The sequence below is a fragment of the Typopeltis vanoorti genome, chromosome 12 (genome assembly GCF_054136105.1).
Source record: "Typopeltis vanoorti isolate ZY-2024b chromosome 12, IOZ_Tvanoo_1.0, whole genome shotgun sequence".
Lineage (NCBI taxonomy): Eukaryota > Metazoa > Arthropoda > Arachnida > Uropygi > Thelyphonidae > Typopeltis > Typopeltis vanoorti.
Genome location: NC_143560.1, coordinates 83,325,158 through 83,339,208, shown reverse-complemented (window position 1 = coordinate 83,339,208; position 14,051 = coordinate 83,325,158). Strand labels below are relative to the sequence as shown.

Genomic DNA, 14,051 nt, shown 5'->3' with positions numbered 1-14,051 from the left:
TAATGATAACACCATAATTCTAATAATTCTCTTCTAATTATTATTATTATTATTTAGGCCTCCAAGGAGTCAAAAGCTTCATCGCAGGTGGTCCTTCCTAGGAATTTTATATTTGGTTTAATTTTTTCTCCAAGTGTAAGCAAACAAAGTTTGCGCCTGAAGTATTTTCAGGACTGGGACAACTCGTGGCAAAGGTGGTACAACTTCTCATCATTTGCCATAGTATTCCATAATGCAAAGCGCATCTCCTTGCATATATGTATAATGCTATGCATTAAAGGAAGAGTCACTACCCAGACAAGTTTTGACCTTTATTGAGGTCTCATCAGTAGGAGCCAGACCCAGAGGTGGTTGCCAAAAAGTGTCACACCTTATTATTAAAATTCTCTGGATTAGAGATAAGTTGATGGAAGTTTTTTCACTTGGCTATGCTACGAATTATATATTTGGTTTAATCCTTTATCCAAGTATAAGTAAACAAAGTTTGTGCCGGAAGTATTTACAGGACTGGGGCACCTCGTGTCAAAGATAGTATAACTTCTCATCACTTGCCTTAGTATCCCATAATGCAAAACACATCTCCTTGCCGACATATAATTCGTAGCATAGCCAAGTGAAAAACCTTCCATCAACTTATCTCTAATCCAGAGAATTTTAATAATAAGGTGTGACACCTTTTGGCAACTGATATATGGAAATATGACTTCTCCATTACTTCCACTTTAGTATCATCACCTCTGGGTCTGGCTCCCACTGATGAGACCTCAATACTTTCAGGCGCAAACTGTGTTTGCTCACACTTGGATAAAGGATTAAACTAAATTTATTATACTCTAACCAAGTGGAAAATAAACTTTCAACATCTTTCTCTAAATCCAGAGTAATTTATTAAAAAAAGGGTGGCACACCAATTGGCAATTCCTATAGGTGGAGATGACCTGCAAATGCTTCTGCCTGATTTCTCGACTTGGGCCTGGCTCCCACTGAAGAGACCTCAATAAAGGTCGAAACCGGTCTGGGTAGTGGCCCTTCCCTTAATGCATAACAATAGACATATCCGCAAGGAGATGTGTTTTGCATTATAGGAGTTACTAGGATAGGAGTGTTGGTAGCTTGCTCCACCTTTGCAACGAGTTGCCCTGGTGTGTACCACCTTAGCCCAGTCCTGAAGATACTTTCAGGCGCAAACTGTGTTTGCTCACACTTGGATAAAGGATTAAACTAAATTTATTATACTCTAACCAAGTGGAAAATAAACTTTCAACATCTTTCTCTAAATCCAGAGTAATTTATTAAAAAAGGGTGGCACACCAATTGGCAATTCCTATAGGTGGAGATGACCTGCAAATGCTTCTGCTTGATTTCTCGACTTGGGCCTGGCTCCCACTGAAGAGACCTCAATAAAGGTCGAAACCGGTCTGGGTAGTGGCCCTTCCCTTAATGCATAACAATAGACATATCCGCAAGGAGATGTGTTTTGCATTATAGGAGTTACTAGGATAGGAGTGTTGGTAGCTTGCTCCACCTTTGCAACGAGTTGCCCTGGTGTGTACCACCTTAGCCCAGTCCTGAAGATACTTTCAGGCGCAAACTGTGTTTGCTCACACTTGGATAAAGGATTAAACTAAATTTATTAAATATATAATTTGTACCATAGCCAAGTGAAAAAAACTTCCATCAACTTATCTCTAATCCAGAGAATTTTAATAATAAGGTGTGACACCTTTTGGAAACTGGTATATGGAAATATGACTTCTCCATTACTTCCACTTTAGTATCACCACCTCTAGGTCTGGTTCCCACTGATGAGACCTCAATAAAAATTGAAACCAGTTTGGGTAGTGACCCTTCCCTTAATGCATAGCATTATACATGTCTACAAGAAGATGTGCTTTGCATTATGGGATACTAAGGCAAGTGATGAGAAGTTATACTACCTTTGCCATGAGTTGCCCCAGTCTTGAAAATACTTCAAGAGCAAACTTTGTTTGCTTACACTTGGATAAAGGATTAAACTAAATATATAATTTGTAGCATAGCCAAGTGAAAAAACTTCCATCAACTCTTCTAATTAGTGGTCTGAAGTAGATTAAAAAATGTTCCGTGTCTGATCTCTGGAGTACGGTTTCTGGATGAACTAACATTTAAACCAACAATTGTAATTATGATGTGTATTACAACCTTTTGTAAGTGGGACTTATGTAAAAAAAAAATTGCTGATCTGTCTTTATGATTAACAAAACGACCTCTTATTCCACATCAAAATCAGACACAACTGTGCATCTGATGGAAGTTGAAGTGAAGTTGTGCAGCTTGGATTGCATTTAAAGCCATGAATACAAATTTTCTAAGGAACTTCAGGCTAAAAAAAAATTCTTTTTTGATGAAGTTTTATGAATTTCTTTCATGCTTACACGATGATCAGAATACAATATAGATTACAGTAAAACCATAGATATCTCATACATTTATATTATTTATATTATATAAATAATATACTATGGTTTTACTGTAATCTATATTCTTTTTTGATGAAGTTTTATGAATTTTTTTCATGTTTCCACGGTGATCAGAATACAATATAGATTAGAGTAAAACCATAGCCATCCCATACATTAAAGTGTTATCAGAAAAAATCAATAGAATCCTACTCCATTATAATCTCAATGCCACTTTTAAACCACCTATTAAATTAAAAAATATATTCAACTCCTATAGGAGTTGAATATGTATGGATCCTCTCCTCCCATTGGCACATCCTGGAGTTTATTGCATCTACTGCACTTGTAACTTACCTTATATTGATGAAACTGGACGTACAATCCCTATACATCAAAAAGAACACAAAAAACACATTAAATATAACAATTTTGGTGAGGCTGGCCTCTCAGATCACACTCTCAACACCCTACACCAAATTGATTGGAAAAGTACCTGCTCTATACATCATACAAAAACCTGGTATAAAAGAAAATTTAAAGAAGCCTGTAAATTCTTATTAACCACCCTAATCTCAACAATAATGGTGGCATAAAAATTCCAAGAATTTGGATGGCACATATTCAGCCTGCTTAGTATCTAGCATACTTTAGGACTTTAAGCAATTTTCAGCTTTTATTGGAAACTATTCCATACTAATTGGTTGAAATTTATATGTATAATCACAGTTTTTTTTATATTTTATTTATTTATTTATTATTTTTTATGTATTTATATATATATATATATATATATACAGTAAAACCCCGAATTATGCAGTAGGTCGAATTCGCATAACTCAGGGTATAATTTTGCATGTAATTTATATATATACAAACATACAATTGGGACCAGAGGTTTACAAAAATACCTATATTTTTTAAGAAATATAATCATAATTGTAGTTTTCCGTACATAAAAAAAGAAAGTTATTTCGATGTCGATGGTTTCATAAAATCTAATAGGTTCGTCTGACGGCATAATGTCTTTTTCTTGTCATGCAAAATTTCTTCATAGCAAGCTAATGATTTTTTTATTCCTTGCCTTATGGCTACAATTCGTTCCTCATTAAAATCTATGTCCTCCAAAATCTATAAACCTTTCTTTTTGACTGTTCTTACTGTGGATTCCTCTAGATCGAACTTCTTTGCTAGCACACATATTTTCATTCCATCTTCAAAATCCTTAATAATGTTGAGGTTTGTTTCCAAAGTCAATGTTTTTCTTTTCTTGCTAGCGAAGAATCGGACTTGCTTCTTTTGGATGACATTATTATTTTTTATGTGATAAAATTTTTATTTAGAACATAACATTAAACAATCGCAAGGTTTGTAGACTATAAAAATCATGTCTGAATGGAGACCGCGCGAAACACGTGAGTGCTTGTTCACAGCATGTGCAACACTGGCGAATGCGGCCGGTGCCTGAAAGATATGACTAGTGGTGAGGCGTGAAGTGGGACGGGAATACGTACATATAAGAAACCGCGTAACTCCGGGTTCGCGTAAGTCGGGGTATGACTATATATATATATATATATATATATATATATATAAACGTTGCTCTCCAGCCCAATTTAATTTTAACCTAAATTGTGATGTAGTAAAGGTTTTTTTCCCTTTTACATCAGAGGTCAGGCCAATAATTGCTGTAACAGTTGGTCAGTAACTTTATCAAACCATGTAGATTGTAGTGCAGCTTGTTTCTCTGTATATATATATATATGTATGCTCCAGATGATGACCTTGATATGAAAGTCAAAACGTCGAGTGTTCATTTTGGTTTATATTAAACTAAAGTTTTGCTTTAACATGGTAGTTGTCTTCATAATTTTCCATAATGTAGCTAATCATAGACTTAGCATTTGATTAACTAGTTTATAAGAAATCTGCTGATAGAAAATTAGTAATGAAATCTTCATTCTGCTGGATTGTTACAAGATTTAATTTCTTCATTCCCCTTGAATATACATGTGACTAAACCAGTTGTATCTATCAATACATTCTTTATTCTTTCTCATTATAGTTCAATATCTATATTTTTGCAGAGTTGTTTCAGAACTACTGGTTGATGACCTTATCTACAAGATTTCAATTACTAAATAACTTAAGGAATTCACGACGTATACTGGAATATAAATTAAAATAAATTTTGATATATACTTCCTATATTTTGGCAACATCATGTTGCCATCTTCATGGGAACATAAGATTAAGACACATGCACGCAGGCACTAAAACAGCAAATGAAGTAGAAGCGAGGAAACTACTGTTTTTCCTAAAGTCCTGATGGTGCCCCCCCCCAATGGGCTATATTAGGTATTCTTGGCCTTTGGGCTGAAGTTCTCAAGATGTACGTCTCCCAAATTTGGGGCGGTCTCATGCATCCAAATTTGTTGAGGTTTAGCATGTTTCTTAGGGCTATGGCTGATTCTATGAATAGTCTTTCAAATTTAAGCTTGCTGTGGTGTATTACTGTGGCTTTCTTCCACCGTATTCTGTGGCGTGTATCCAGAGCATGGTCTTGTTGGATTCTTAATGAAGAGAAATGAAAATTCTTAATACTTCTTTCAGAATTCAACATAATCATCCATGTCAAAGGCAGGACATGGATGATTAAGTATTATTTATTGTTTGTCTCTTGCTTATAGTGTGTTATTCATATAATTTCCATGAATTTTATTTGTATTTGTATTTTTATTTGTATTTCTGAAAGAGAATGTATATATGTAAGTTTAATGTACCCTATGTGAACTATGATATTTTTTTTTATTTATCGTTATTGAAAGAGAAAGTAATTTTATGTAATTCTTCTGATTGGATTTGATTGGCTGTTGTCAGGGAAACAGAGTTAATTTTATATAGCACGTTCATGGAGCATGAGCTACGGTATTCAAAGGCAGAAGAAGTTGATATAAGCTGAACTAGCTAGAACCAGATTTTGGCGGGAAGAATGAATGTATTTAATTGGAGAACGAAAAAAAAACAAGGAGAAAGCTTATGGACAGTAAGGAGTGAAGTAAGGGGTGGCAGTAATGGGGATTTGGAAATTCCGTAAATAGATTATGAAAGGACTGGGAAATTAATAGGCAATTCAGAATATTTCTACGGAATTTTAAAATTACGACGAATTCCAGTTGTTCTGAAGAAGAACAGTGCAAGGCTGAATTTAATGCATACTAATAAATAAGGAATAAGTAGATTACCTAATACAAGTGTGTGATGACTTATGAAGCTCTATGTTTAACATTTCAGTTATTACAGTGAAGATTTCTTTTGAATAGTGTTGCTTCAGAGTGATAGTTAACTACAGTTTTAAGTGTGCCTATAGTGAATCCAATGTGTAAAAGATGTAACCTGGTAAGAGCAGTCCATTTTTTTTTATATTTCAGCATGAAGATATAAGAGTTAGCTCCGCCTGATATATCTTAACATTAACTGTGGCGTTCTACTAAAAATAGTCGAAGCATGGAGCTTTAAAGTGTTTTCCCCTAGAAGTGATAACTGCCTCATAATTAAATTAAGTGTTAATTGACTAAGAGAGAATTAGAGAATTCTACTTTAAGAATAATTACTCTGAGATTCTGAAACATTGAACTTTGTGGACCATCTTCAATTATTCGGATGAATATAGTATTGACAGCTGAATGTGCGATGCCTAATGTTTTATGTTTGTTATGAGTATTTGGACTAAGCTGATTTCCATTTTCTTGTTTTTAAAGTTTTACTTAAATGTACATGTTCTATAACCCTGTATTAAATGTTTATTTTATTGGATTCAATTTGTTTTTTGCCTGATTTTTCTTCATTGCACCGCTCATAAAGTTTATCGGACCTTGCAGAGGCCTTAAATATTTATTTTAAACTCGGCCTGTAGAAAAGTGAGATTGCTTAAGTTAGTTGATGATTGATTCCACTATATTATATAGACTAATCTGAATATAGGGTGGCACAGGATAATATAAATTTCTCTATATTTGGATTAGTAATCAACCAAAAATTAATTAAGATAATAAAAATCAGATAATTTAAACAAGAACTACATTCTAACAAGATGGTGGATTCAGCGCCAGGATGTACGATCCAACAGTCTGCAAGCCCACAGTGGCTATAATGGTGAAACCGGATGTAGTCTTTGTGTTCTGAAATTCTGATATTCGCTGTCCTGCCTGTTTGGCCAAAGTAGAACAGCTTACAACTTCAAGGGACCTGGTATACACCAGGTAGGTCTAGAGGAAGTGGTTGGTCTTTAGTGGAGCGGATAAGGGATGCCAATTTTCTATATGGTCTGTAACAAAAGGTCAGGTCATGTTTTTTTAGGATTTTGGTAATTTTTTCTGAGGTGCCCCAGATGTAGGGAATGGGTGATGGATTTAGAGTAATCTCTATTGTGAAGGGGGGGGGGGGGTTGTGGTTTACTGGTTTTAGTATTTTTTGGAAGCGCAGTTTCTTTTCACAGAGGGCTCTCCAAATTTATAACTGTGCCAGCTTCGTCTTGCTATGAGAACAAATGACCACCACGCGCGTTCTCCTAGCTGATGCAAACAAAGCCATTCAGGTGCTAGAAGAAGAGCTTTCCAACATGCTTAATCATGAACTCTGATCAATTCTATATGACGTCTCGTGCATTTTGGCAGATAAAGATTTGAGAAAATACGGAGTCGACATATCAAGAAATTTGACAATTTAAAAAAGAACACTATCTCCGAACCAAAACTACCACTCAACATGGCAGTCATCCTTTCTTCCGTTATTTTGAAGCCTGAAGCACTCAATGTTCTTACATGTGGGCACAATTTCGGCATTGCTCCTAGAAAAATACCGGCTAAAGAAATTATGATCCAGATTGAACGCGGTATCTGCCACCTTCCAAACCACATCACCAACAATATTAGACTGGATGTAACCTGTGTTCTCACCAAAGCAAGACCACCAAAAACCAACATAACCAATGGTGAATATAAGGTTCTACAAGAAATTAAAAAAAACAAAGAAATAGTAATCACCAAAGTGGATAAGGGGAACACCACCATGGTGCTCAACCAAACTGACTACACAGGTAAGCTGAACGCTCTTCTATTAGATCAGGCTACTTGCCTCCCTATTGAATACAATCCCACCAACTCACAAATAAGAAAACTCCATGGGCTCCTTAAGAAGGTCACCTCTTGGCCTGTAGAAGTTACTAACAAATTAAAACGTTTTAACTTTAGACCCCCCCCGTATTTATGGGCTCCCAAAAATACATAAACAGAATGTGCGATTACGCCCTTAGTGGATGGCATTGATTTCCCCATGTACAAATTAGCCAAACATTTAGCCAAAGGCTCACACACTATACTGGCAACACACCATCATCACACACAAAAAACTCAGCCCACTTCAAAGCCAGTGTAGAAAACCTTACACTCCAACATGCTGACATAATGGTCAGTTTTGACATCTCCTGCTTTTTCACAAATGTCCCACCCAAGGAAACCTTAGAGCTCATCCAAGACAAATTTCCTCCCGATATCTCAGTCCTATTTCAGTTCACAATGAACTCAGGCTATTTCGTTTAGCAGGGAACATTCTACAAACATATAGAGGGGATAGCCATGGGTTCACCACTCTCCCCACACTTGGCCAACTTCTTTATGGAGAGTTTTGAAGAGAAAGCCTTAAACTCTGCCCCACAAAAACCTACCATATGGCTTCGCTATGTTGGTTATGTGTTTGCTATTTGGCCACATGGCCCTGATACACTCCTCTCCTTCTTAACACACTTAAACAACCAACACCCCAGAATCAAGTCCACTGTGGAAAAAGAGGAAAACAAAAGCCTCCCTTTCCTAGACACACTAGTCACCCGCTAGCCTGATGGAACCTTGGTTTTCTCAGTTTATAGAAATCCCACCCATACAGGCAGGTACATTCACCAACAATCCCCCCCCCCCTCACAACAATATGGAGTTATTAAGAGTCTATACAACAGGGCTAAACTAATCTGTTCAAATGACAATGCCCTAACCACTGAACTAAATCATCCTTAACACTTTCTCAGCCAATGGCCCCCCCCCCGAAAATCCAAAAAATATTGAAACCAACAATTCCCCCCCCCCCCTTTCACAACAAGGATTACTCTAAATCCATCACCATTCCCTACATCCAGGGCACCTCGGAAAAAATTAGCAAAATCCTAAAAAACATGACCCCTCCTGTTACAGACCATATAGAAAATTGGCATCCTTTATCCGCTCCACTAAAGACCAACCACTTCCCCTAGACCTACCTGGTGTATACCAGGTCCCTTGAAGTTGTAAGCTGTCCTACTTTGGCCAAACAGGAAGGACAGCGAATATCAGAATTTCAGAACACAAAGACTACATCTGGTTTCACCAGTATAGCCACTCTGGGCTTGCAGACCATGCTCTGAATACACGCCACAGAATACAGTGGAATAAAGCCACAGTAATACACCACAGCAAGTTTAAATTTGAAAGACTATTCATAGAATCAACTAAACCCTAAGAAACATGCCAAACCTCAACAAATTTGGATGCATGAGACTGCCCCAAATTTGGGAGACGTACATCTTGAGAATTTCAGCCCAACGACCAAGAATACCTAATATAGCCCACTAGGAGGCACCATCAGGACTTTAGGAAAAATAGTAGTTTCCTTGCTTCTACCTCATTTTCTGTTTTAGTGCCTGCGTGCACGTGTCTTAATCTTATGTTTCCATGAAGATGGCAACGTGACAGTGCCGAAATATAGGAAATATATATTAAAGTTTATTTTAATTTATATTCCAGTATATGTTGTGAATTCCTTAAGTTATTTAGTAATCATGTGCAACCAACGTATAAGCATTTCTATGAGCTACAAGATTTCATTTCTTCATTCTTTATGAAATCCTGTTAGGCCAACTATACTCCATTCTTTAATGAACAGGCTTCTTCCAACCCACTGTATCTTATATATTTGTGAAAGCTTTAGGTGATAGATGATAGATAACCATTGTACATAGTGACATTTACAAATAGATTTACAATATTTAATGGGCAGGATTCACATAGTGAAAAAAAAAAACTGAGTTCAAAATCTTGCTGTTGGGAATACTTACATGATATTCACATTTATCTGCCCACAGTTCTAGTCTTTTAGCATCCAGGAGGAATAAGTAAATTATTAAGCCAAGACTTACTCTTCCCAAAGGCATATTTTTATCTCCTCATTCTTGAATTCTGTCTTTAAACAACTTTCCCAGTAGCTTAACTATTACTCCTGAAATACTGACCAGTCTAATTTGCTACCTCTGTCACCTGTATGTAATCTGTGCTGTCCTCTTCTACTACTTAGGACCCTTCTCATACTGGGACTTAAACAGATGGTCATGACAATGCTAGTTTTCTTGTAATAAACTGGCTGATATCCCGTTTAATGCCATATCTGTATTTGCATCAATAATTTATAATATCCTAAACAACTCAAACTCATCTACATTTGTTTTCACATCATACTCAGTGCATAGCAATGGATAATGACACAAAACCCTGTATTTCAGACTGTGCTCTATCTAAGTCTTATATCACATTCAAAAAAGTATGTTATCCACATTTTCTGAATAGTAGCTTTGAAAGTTGTTTGTAAAAATATTGTCTTTTTTTGAATAGTAGCTTTGAAAGTTGTTTGTAAAAATATTGTCTTTTTTTGTTTAGTTGATAAAACTCGTCCAGTTTTTTCACAATTAATGGATGTGGAAACAACAAGAACCTACCTGAATAGAAAGTTTATTGAAGCTAAATACACCTATATTTATATGGAAGAAAAACCTGATAAGGAGACGAGGCTTCTACTTTATTCACTATTTAAGCAAGTAATGTGATTTCTTTCATTATATGTTAGTATAGGTACGTATGTGTAATCCTGCATATATTCTAGATTATCAGATAGATGTGAAATAAGTATTTATATTTTGATCTTCAGGACTCTGTACCCAGATAGCTTATGAACCATTTTGTTCACTTGTAGTTGAATCTTCTCCCACACTTCCATATTCCCAAGAAATTCAGTTGACTAAATCTGTTCAGTAGTCCAGAAATGTCATATCAAAGACCTATTGACAGCAATAATAACAAATGTGTTCTTCAACATCCTTTGAGTTATTTAGCCCACTTTTGCAATATGGCAATGAACTTCAGTTCTCTTGTCTTCCATACTTAAATCCCTAGCCTCATCCATTTCTTGCAGTACAGTTCTATTAGTGTAGTACAGCTCATGATCATTTCATTGCTAAGTGCATAACTTGACACTTTGCCACATTAAACTGAGAGTCGTTATATTTGACTACACTATCAGTAAATTTAAATCATCTTGCAGGATCTCTGCATCACTGTTTAACTATTGTTCTCCCCAGTTTTGTATCATCAGCCATAATAATGTAAAATACAAATGAAATATTTCAACTTATTTTAAAGGTTATATTATTATTATTATTAGTAGTAGTAGTAGTAGTATTCAGACCTCCATGGAGTCAAAAGACTCATCGTGGGAGGTCCTTCCTGAGAAACACAAAGTCTATCAAGACTCATCGTGGGAGGTCCTTCCTGAGAAACACAAAGTCTATCAAGACTCATCGTGGGTGGTCCCTCCTAGGAAACACAAAGTCTATCATACCATTCCTTAAACTCATTGACCGTTCTCGCTCTCACCACTCTATCAGGCAATGCATTCCATGCTTCAACCACCCTCCATGCAAAGAAACCACTCCTCACCCTCTTGCTCACAGTTTCCTTTCGTAACTTCCAGGGATGGCCCCTTGTCATTACTCCTTCCTGCTGTTCATCCAAGCAAAAAAACTCCCCAGTGTCACCTCTCAACAGTTTAAAAGTCTCAGTCATATCACCTCTCCTTCTATCCAAACTCTGCAGTCCACATTCCCTCAGCCGATCCTCATAACTAACATTGTACAGTCCTGAAACTATCTTCGTTATCTGTCTTTATACCCTTCCCACATTTGATTTATCTCCTTCAAATCCTGGGGACCAAATCCGCGAACAATAGTCTAAGTGTGGTCTGATCAGAGTCTTATATAACGGAATGATAACTCTTTTATCTCTGCAGGTCAGTGTCCTCATTATTGCAGCAATCCTCTGTGTTACCTTCACCACCTTTGCAATATGTCCCCTAAATTTCAGGTTCCTATCAATCATCAACCCCAGATCTCTTGTCTCCCCTACTTCCTCCAGTATAGCTCCTCCAATAGAATATGCAGCATCCCATCGATGTTTCCCAAACCTCAAGACCTTACATTTTGCTGCATTAAACTGACACCCCCATTCATTTGCCCATCTGTCTAGCTTATTCAAATCCTGTTGCAGGGCTACAACATCTGCACTATTACTAATAACAATTCCCAGCTTCGCATTATCTGCAAACAACTGAATATCCTCCTGCAATCTACTGACAATGTCATTGATATAAAGGTTAAACAATATAGATCCCAGTACTGAGCCCTATGGACCCCCACTTGTAACCCCCCTGCTTCCTTGAAACTGCCCCACCATACACAAATCTCTGATACCTATCGGACAGCCAATCCGTAATCCAGTTGACCAACCTGACATCCAGACCCATGTGATACAACTTAAATATTAGCTTATCATGTGGCACCGCTGTCAAATGCCTTTGCTAAGTCCAAGAAAATGGCAGTATATGCCTTTCCCTCATCTACTGCTCTTGTAACTTTATTATAAAAGGCTAGCGTATAAAACAAGAGCACCCCTTCACAAATCCATGTTGACTCTCACAGACAACATTACCCTCATTTGCCCAATGCTGTATATGGTCCCTCACTAATTTCTTCAAGATCTTAGAAACTACTGATGACACACAAACTGGCCTATAATTAGACACTTCCAGTCTGCTACCCCCTTATGCAATGGCACTATCTTACCTTCCTTCCATTCCCTGGGCACTTTTCCCATACCCAGACTTTCATTGAAAAGTCAGGTCAAAGGAGCTGTCAGTTCTTTAGCACATTCTCTCATAACTCGTGGTGAAATACCATCCAGTCCCACAGCTTTACTGACATCCAGAGTACTTAGTATTTGTAACACACTGTCCTCCTGCACCTCTAAACTTTGAACTTGCCCTCACAAGAGAGTAATTATACATGCAGGACTTATGGGACTTCATATGGAATTTTATGTTTGTATGTTAATGAAAGGAGTCATTAGAGAATTTGAGATGTTCATCGAGTCTGTGCTTAAGGATTACTGCCATTGTGAAAGTTGGTTAACTGAGGATGACATACAAGTTGGAATAGTTATGAAAGAATGTATCTTTCATGAGGTGAATAGGAAAGAGAATGCTAGTCATGATAGCAGAGAAATTGGCTACCTATAGTGGAGCTGGAAAATAGCAATAAATGTGATGCTTCAAATTCGGAGAGAGAGAAAGAACAGGATATCTAATATAATGTTGTTATATACAGCAATCTCTTGATTAATGCACCTAACACATTCTTTAAAACAGGTGCATTAATTGAAAACTCACTAATCGAATATAATAACCTACGGGAAAAAGTATAATTTGTTCCTCAAATTTCTTTTTTGACCTTAACTTACTTTATAAAAGAATTAGGATATATCTCAGGGCCTAGTTAAAGGAAAACCATGAAGCTGAAAGACTATTCAGAATATAAATTTATTATTCTACTTCTTAACAGAGAATTGAGCTAACGTAGTTTGGCGCGCATTGTGTTTCTTTTTTTTTCATACAACTGACGGTATGGTCCTATTGTCTCTTCTACTACTTCTGCAAATTTTACTTGCTTTTCTCTTCATCAGGGTCATCCTCTAAGCATTGCTGCTTAAAAACTACAAAAATATTTTCAAATTGTTTCTGCAAAATCTCTTTGGGCTTGTCAGTAATTAAATTTTCTTCATATTATTCAGGATCTTCCCTCTGTGCATCTAAATTTAGCAGGTCGGATTAAAAGTTAATTCAATTAACTTTGAATCTAAGTTAATTCAAATGAATTAACTTAGATTCATTTGAAAAGCCTCTAAAATCATTTGCATAATGTGAAAGAATGTGCTTCCAAACGACTCGCATATTGCTAGCAGTAATTTTATTCGACTTTAAGACTTTATAGCCAGGCCAAGATTTCTGATTTGGCCAGAAAAGTGTTGGAAGGCATTCGCTTCCAAAAAAAGGCTGGTTTCATCGACATTAAATATTTGTTGGTCATAATAGTTACCCCCCCCCCCCTTCTTGCACAATTTTCTTCAAAATCTCTGGATAATTTGCGGTCACCTTCTTATCTGCACTTGCAGCTTTTCCTGTTGTGATTAGAACATTATGTAGGCTATTTCTCTTTTAGAAATGCTCAAACCACCCAGCACTAGCATGGAATTCTTCTTTTCCATCATTGATAGCCTTTTCTCTTCAAGGTTGCAAAGAGACTTAATGCTTTAGATTTAATAAGGTCAGTACTCAGCAGAATCCGTTTTTGGTTACAATCTTTGATCCATGTAGAAAGAAGTCTCTCTAATTCAATCATTATAATACAGGGTGGCCATAAATTAA

At 36.5% G+C, this 14,051-nt stretch overlaps 1 protein-coding gene across 1 annotated transcript in view; it reads left to right on the top strand.

Annotated features, from left to right (window-relative positions):
* Window positions 1-14,051, top strand: part of LOC150100945 (enoyl-CoA delta isomerase 2-like) — a 181,891-nt gene that overhangs the window by 58,411 nt on the left and 109,429 nt on the right. Inside the window, exon 4 of the mRNA XM_090401940.1 lies at window positions 10,178-10,335. Coding sequence (XP_090258066.1) covers window positions 10,178-10,335 — 158 coding nt within the window. The remainder of the gene's footprint in view (window positions 1-10,177; window positions 10,336-14,051) is intronic.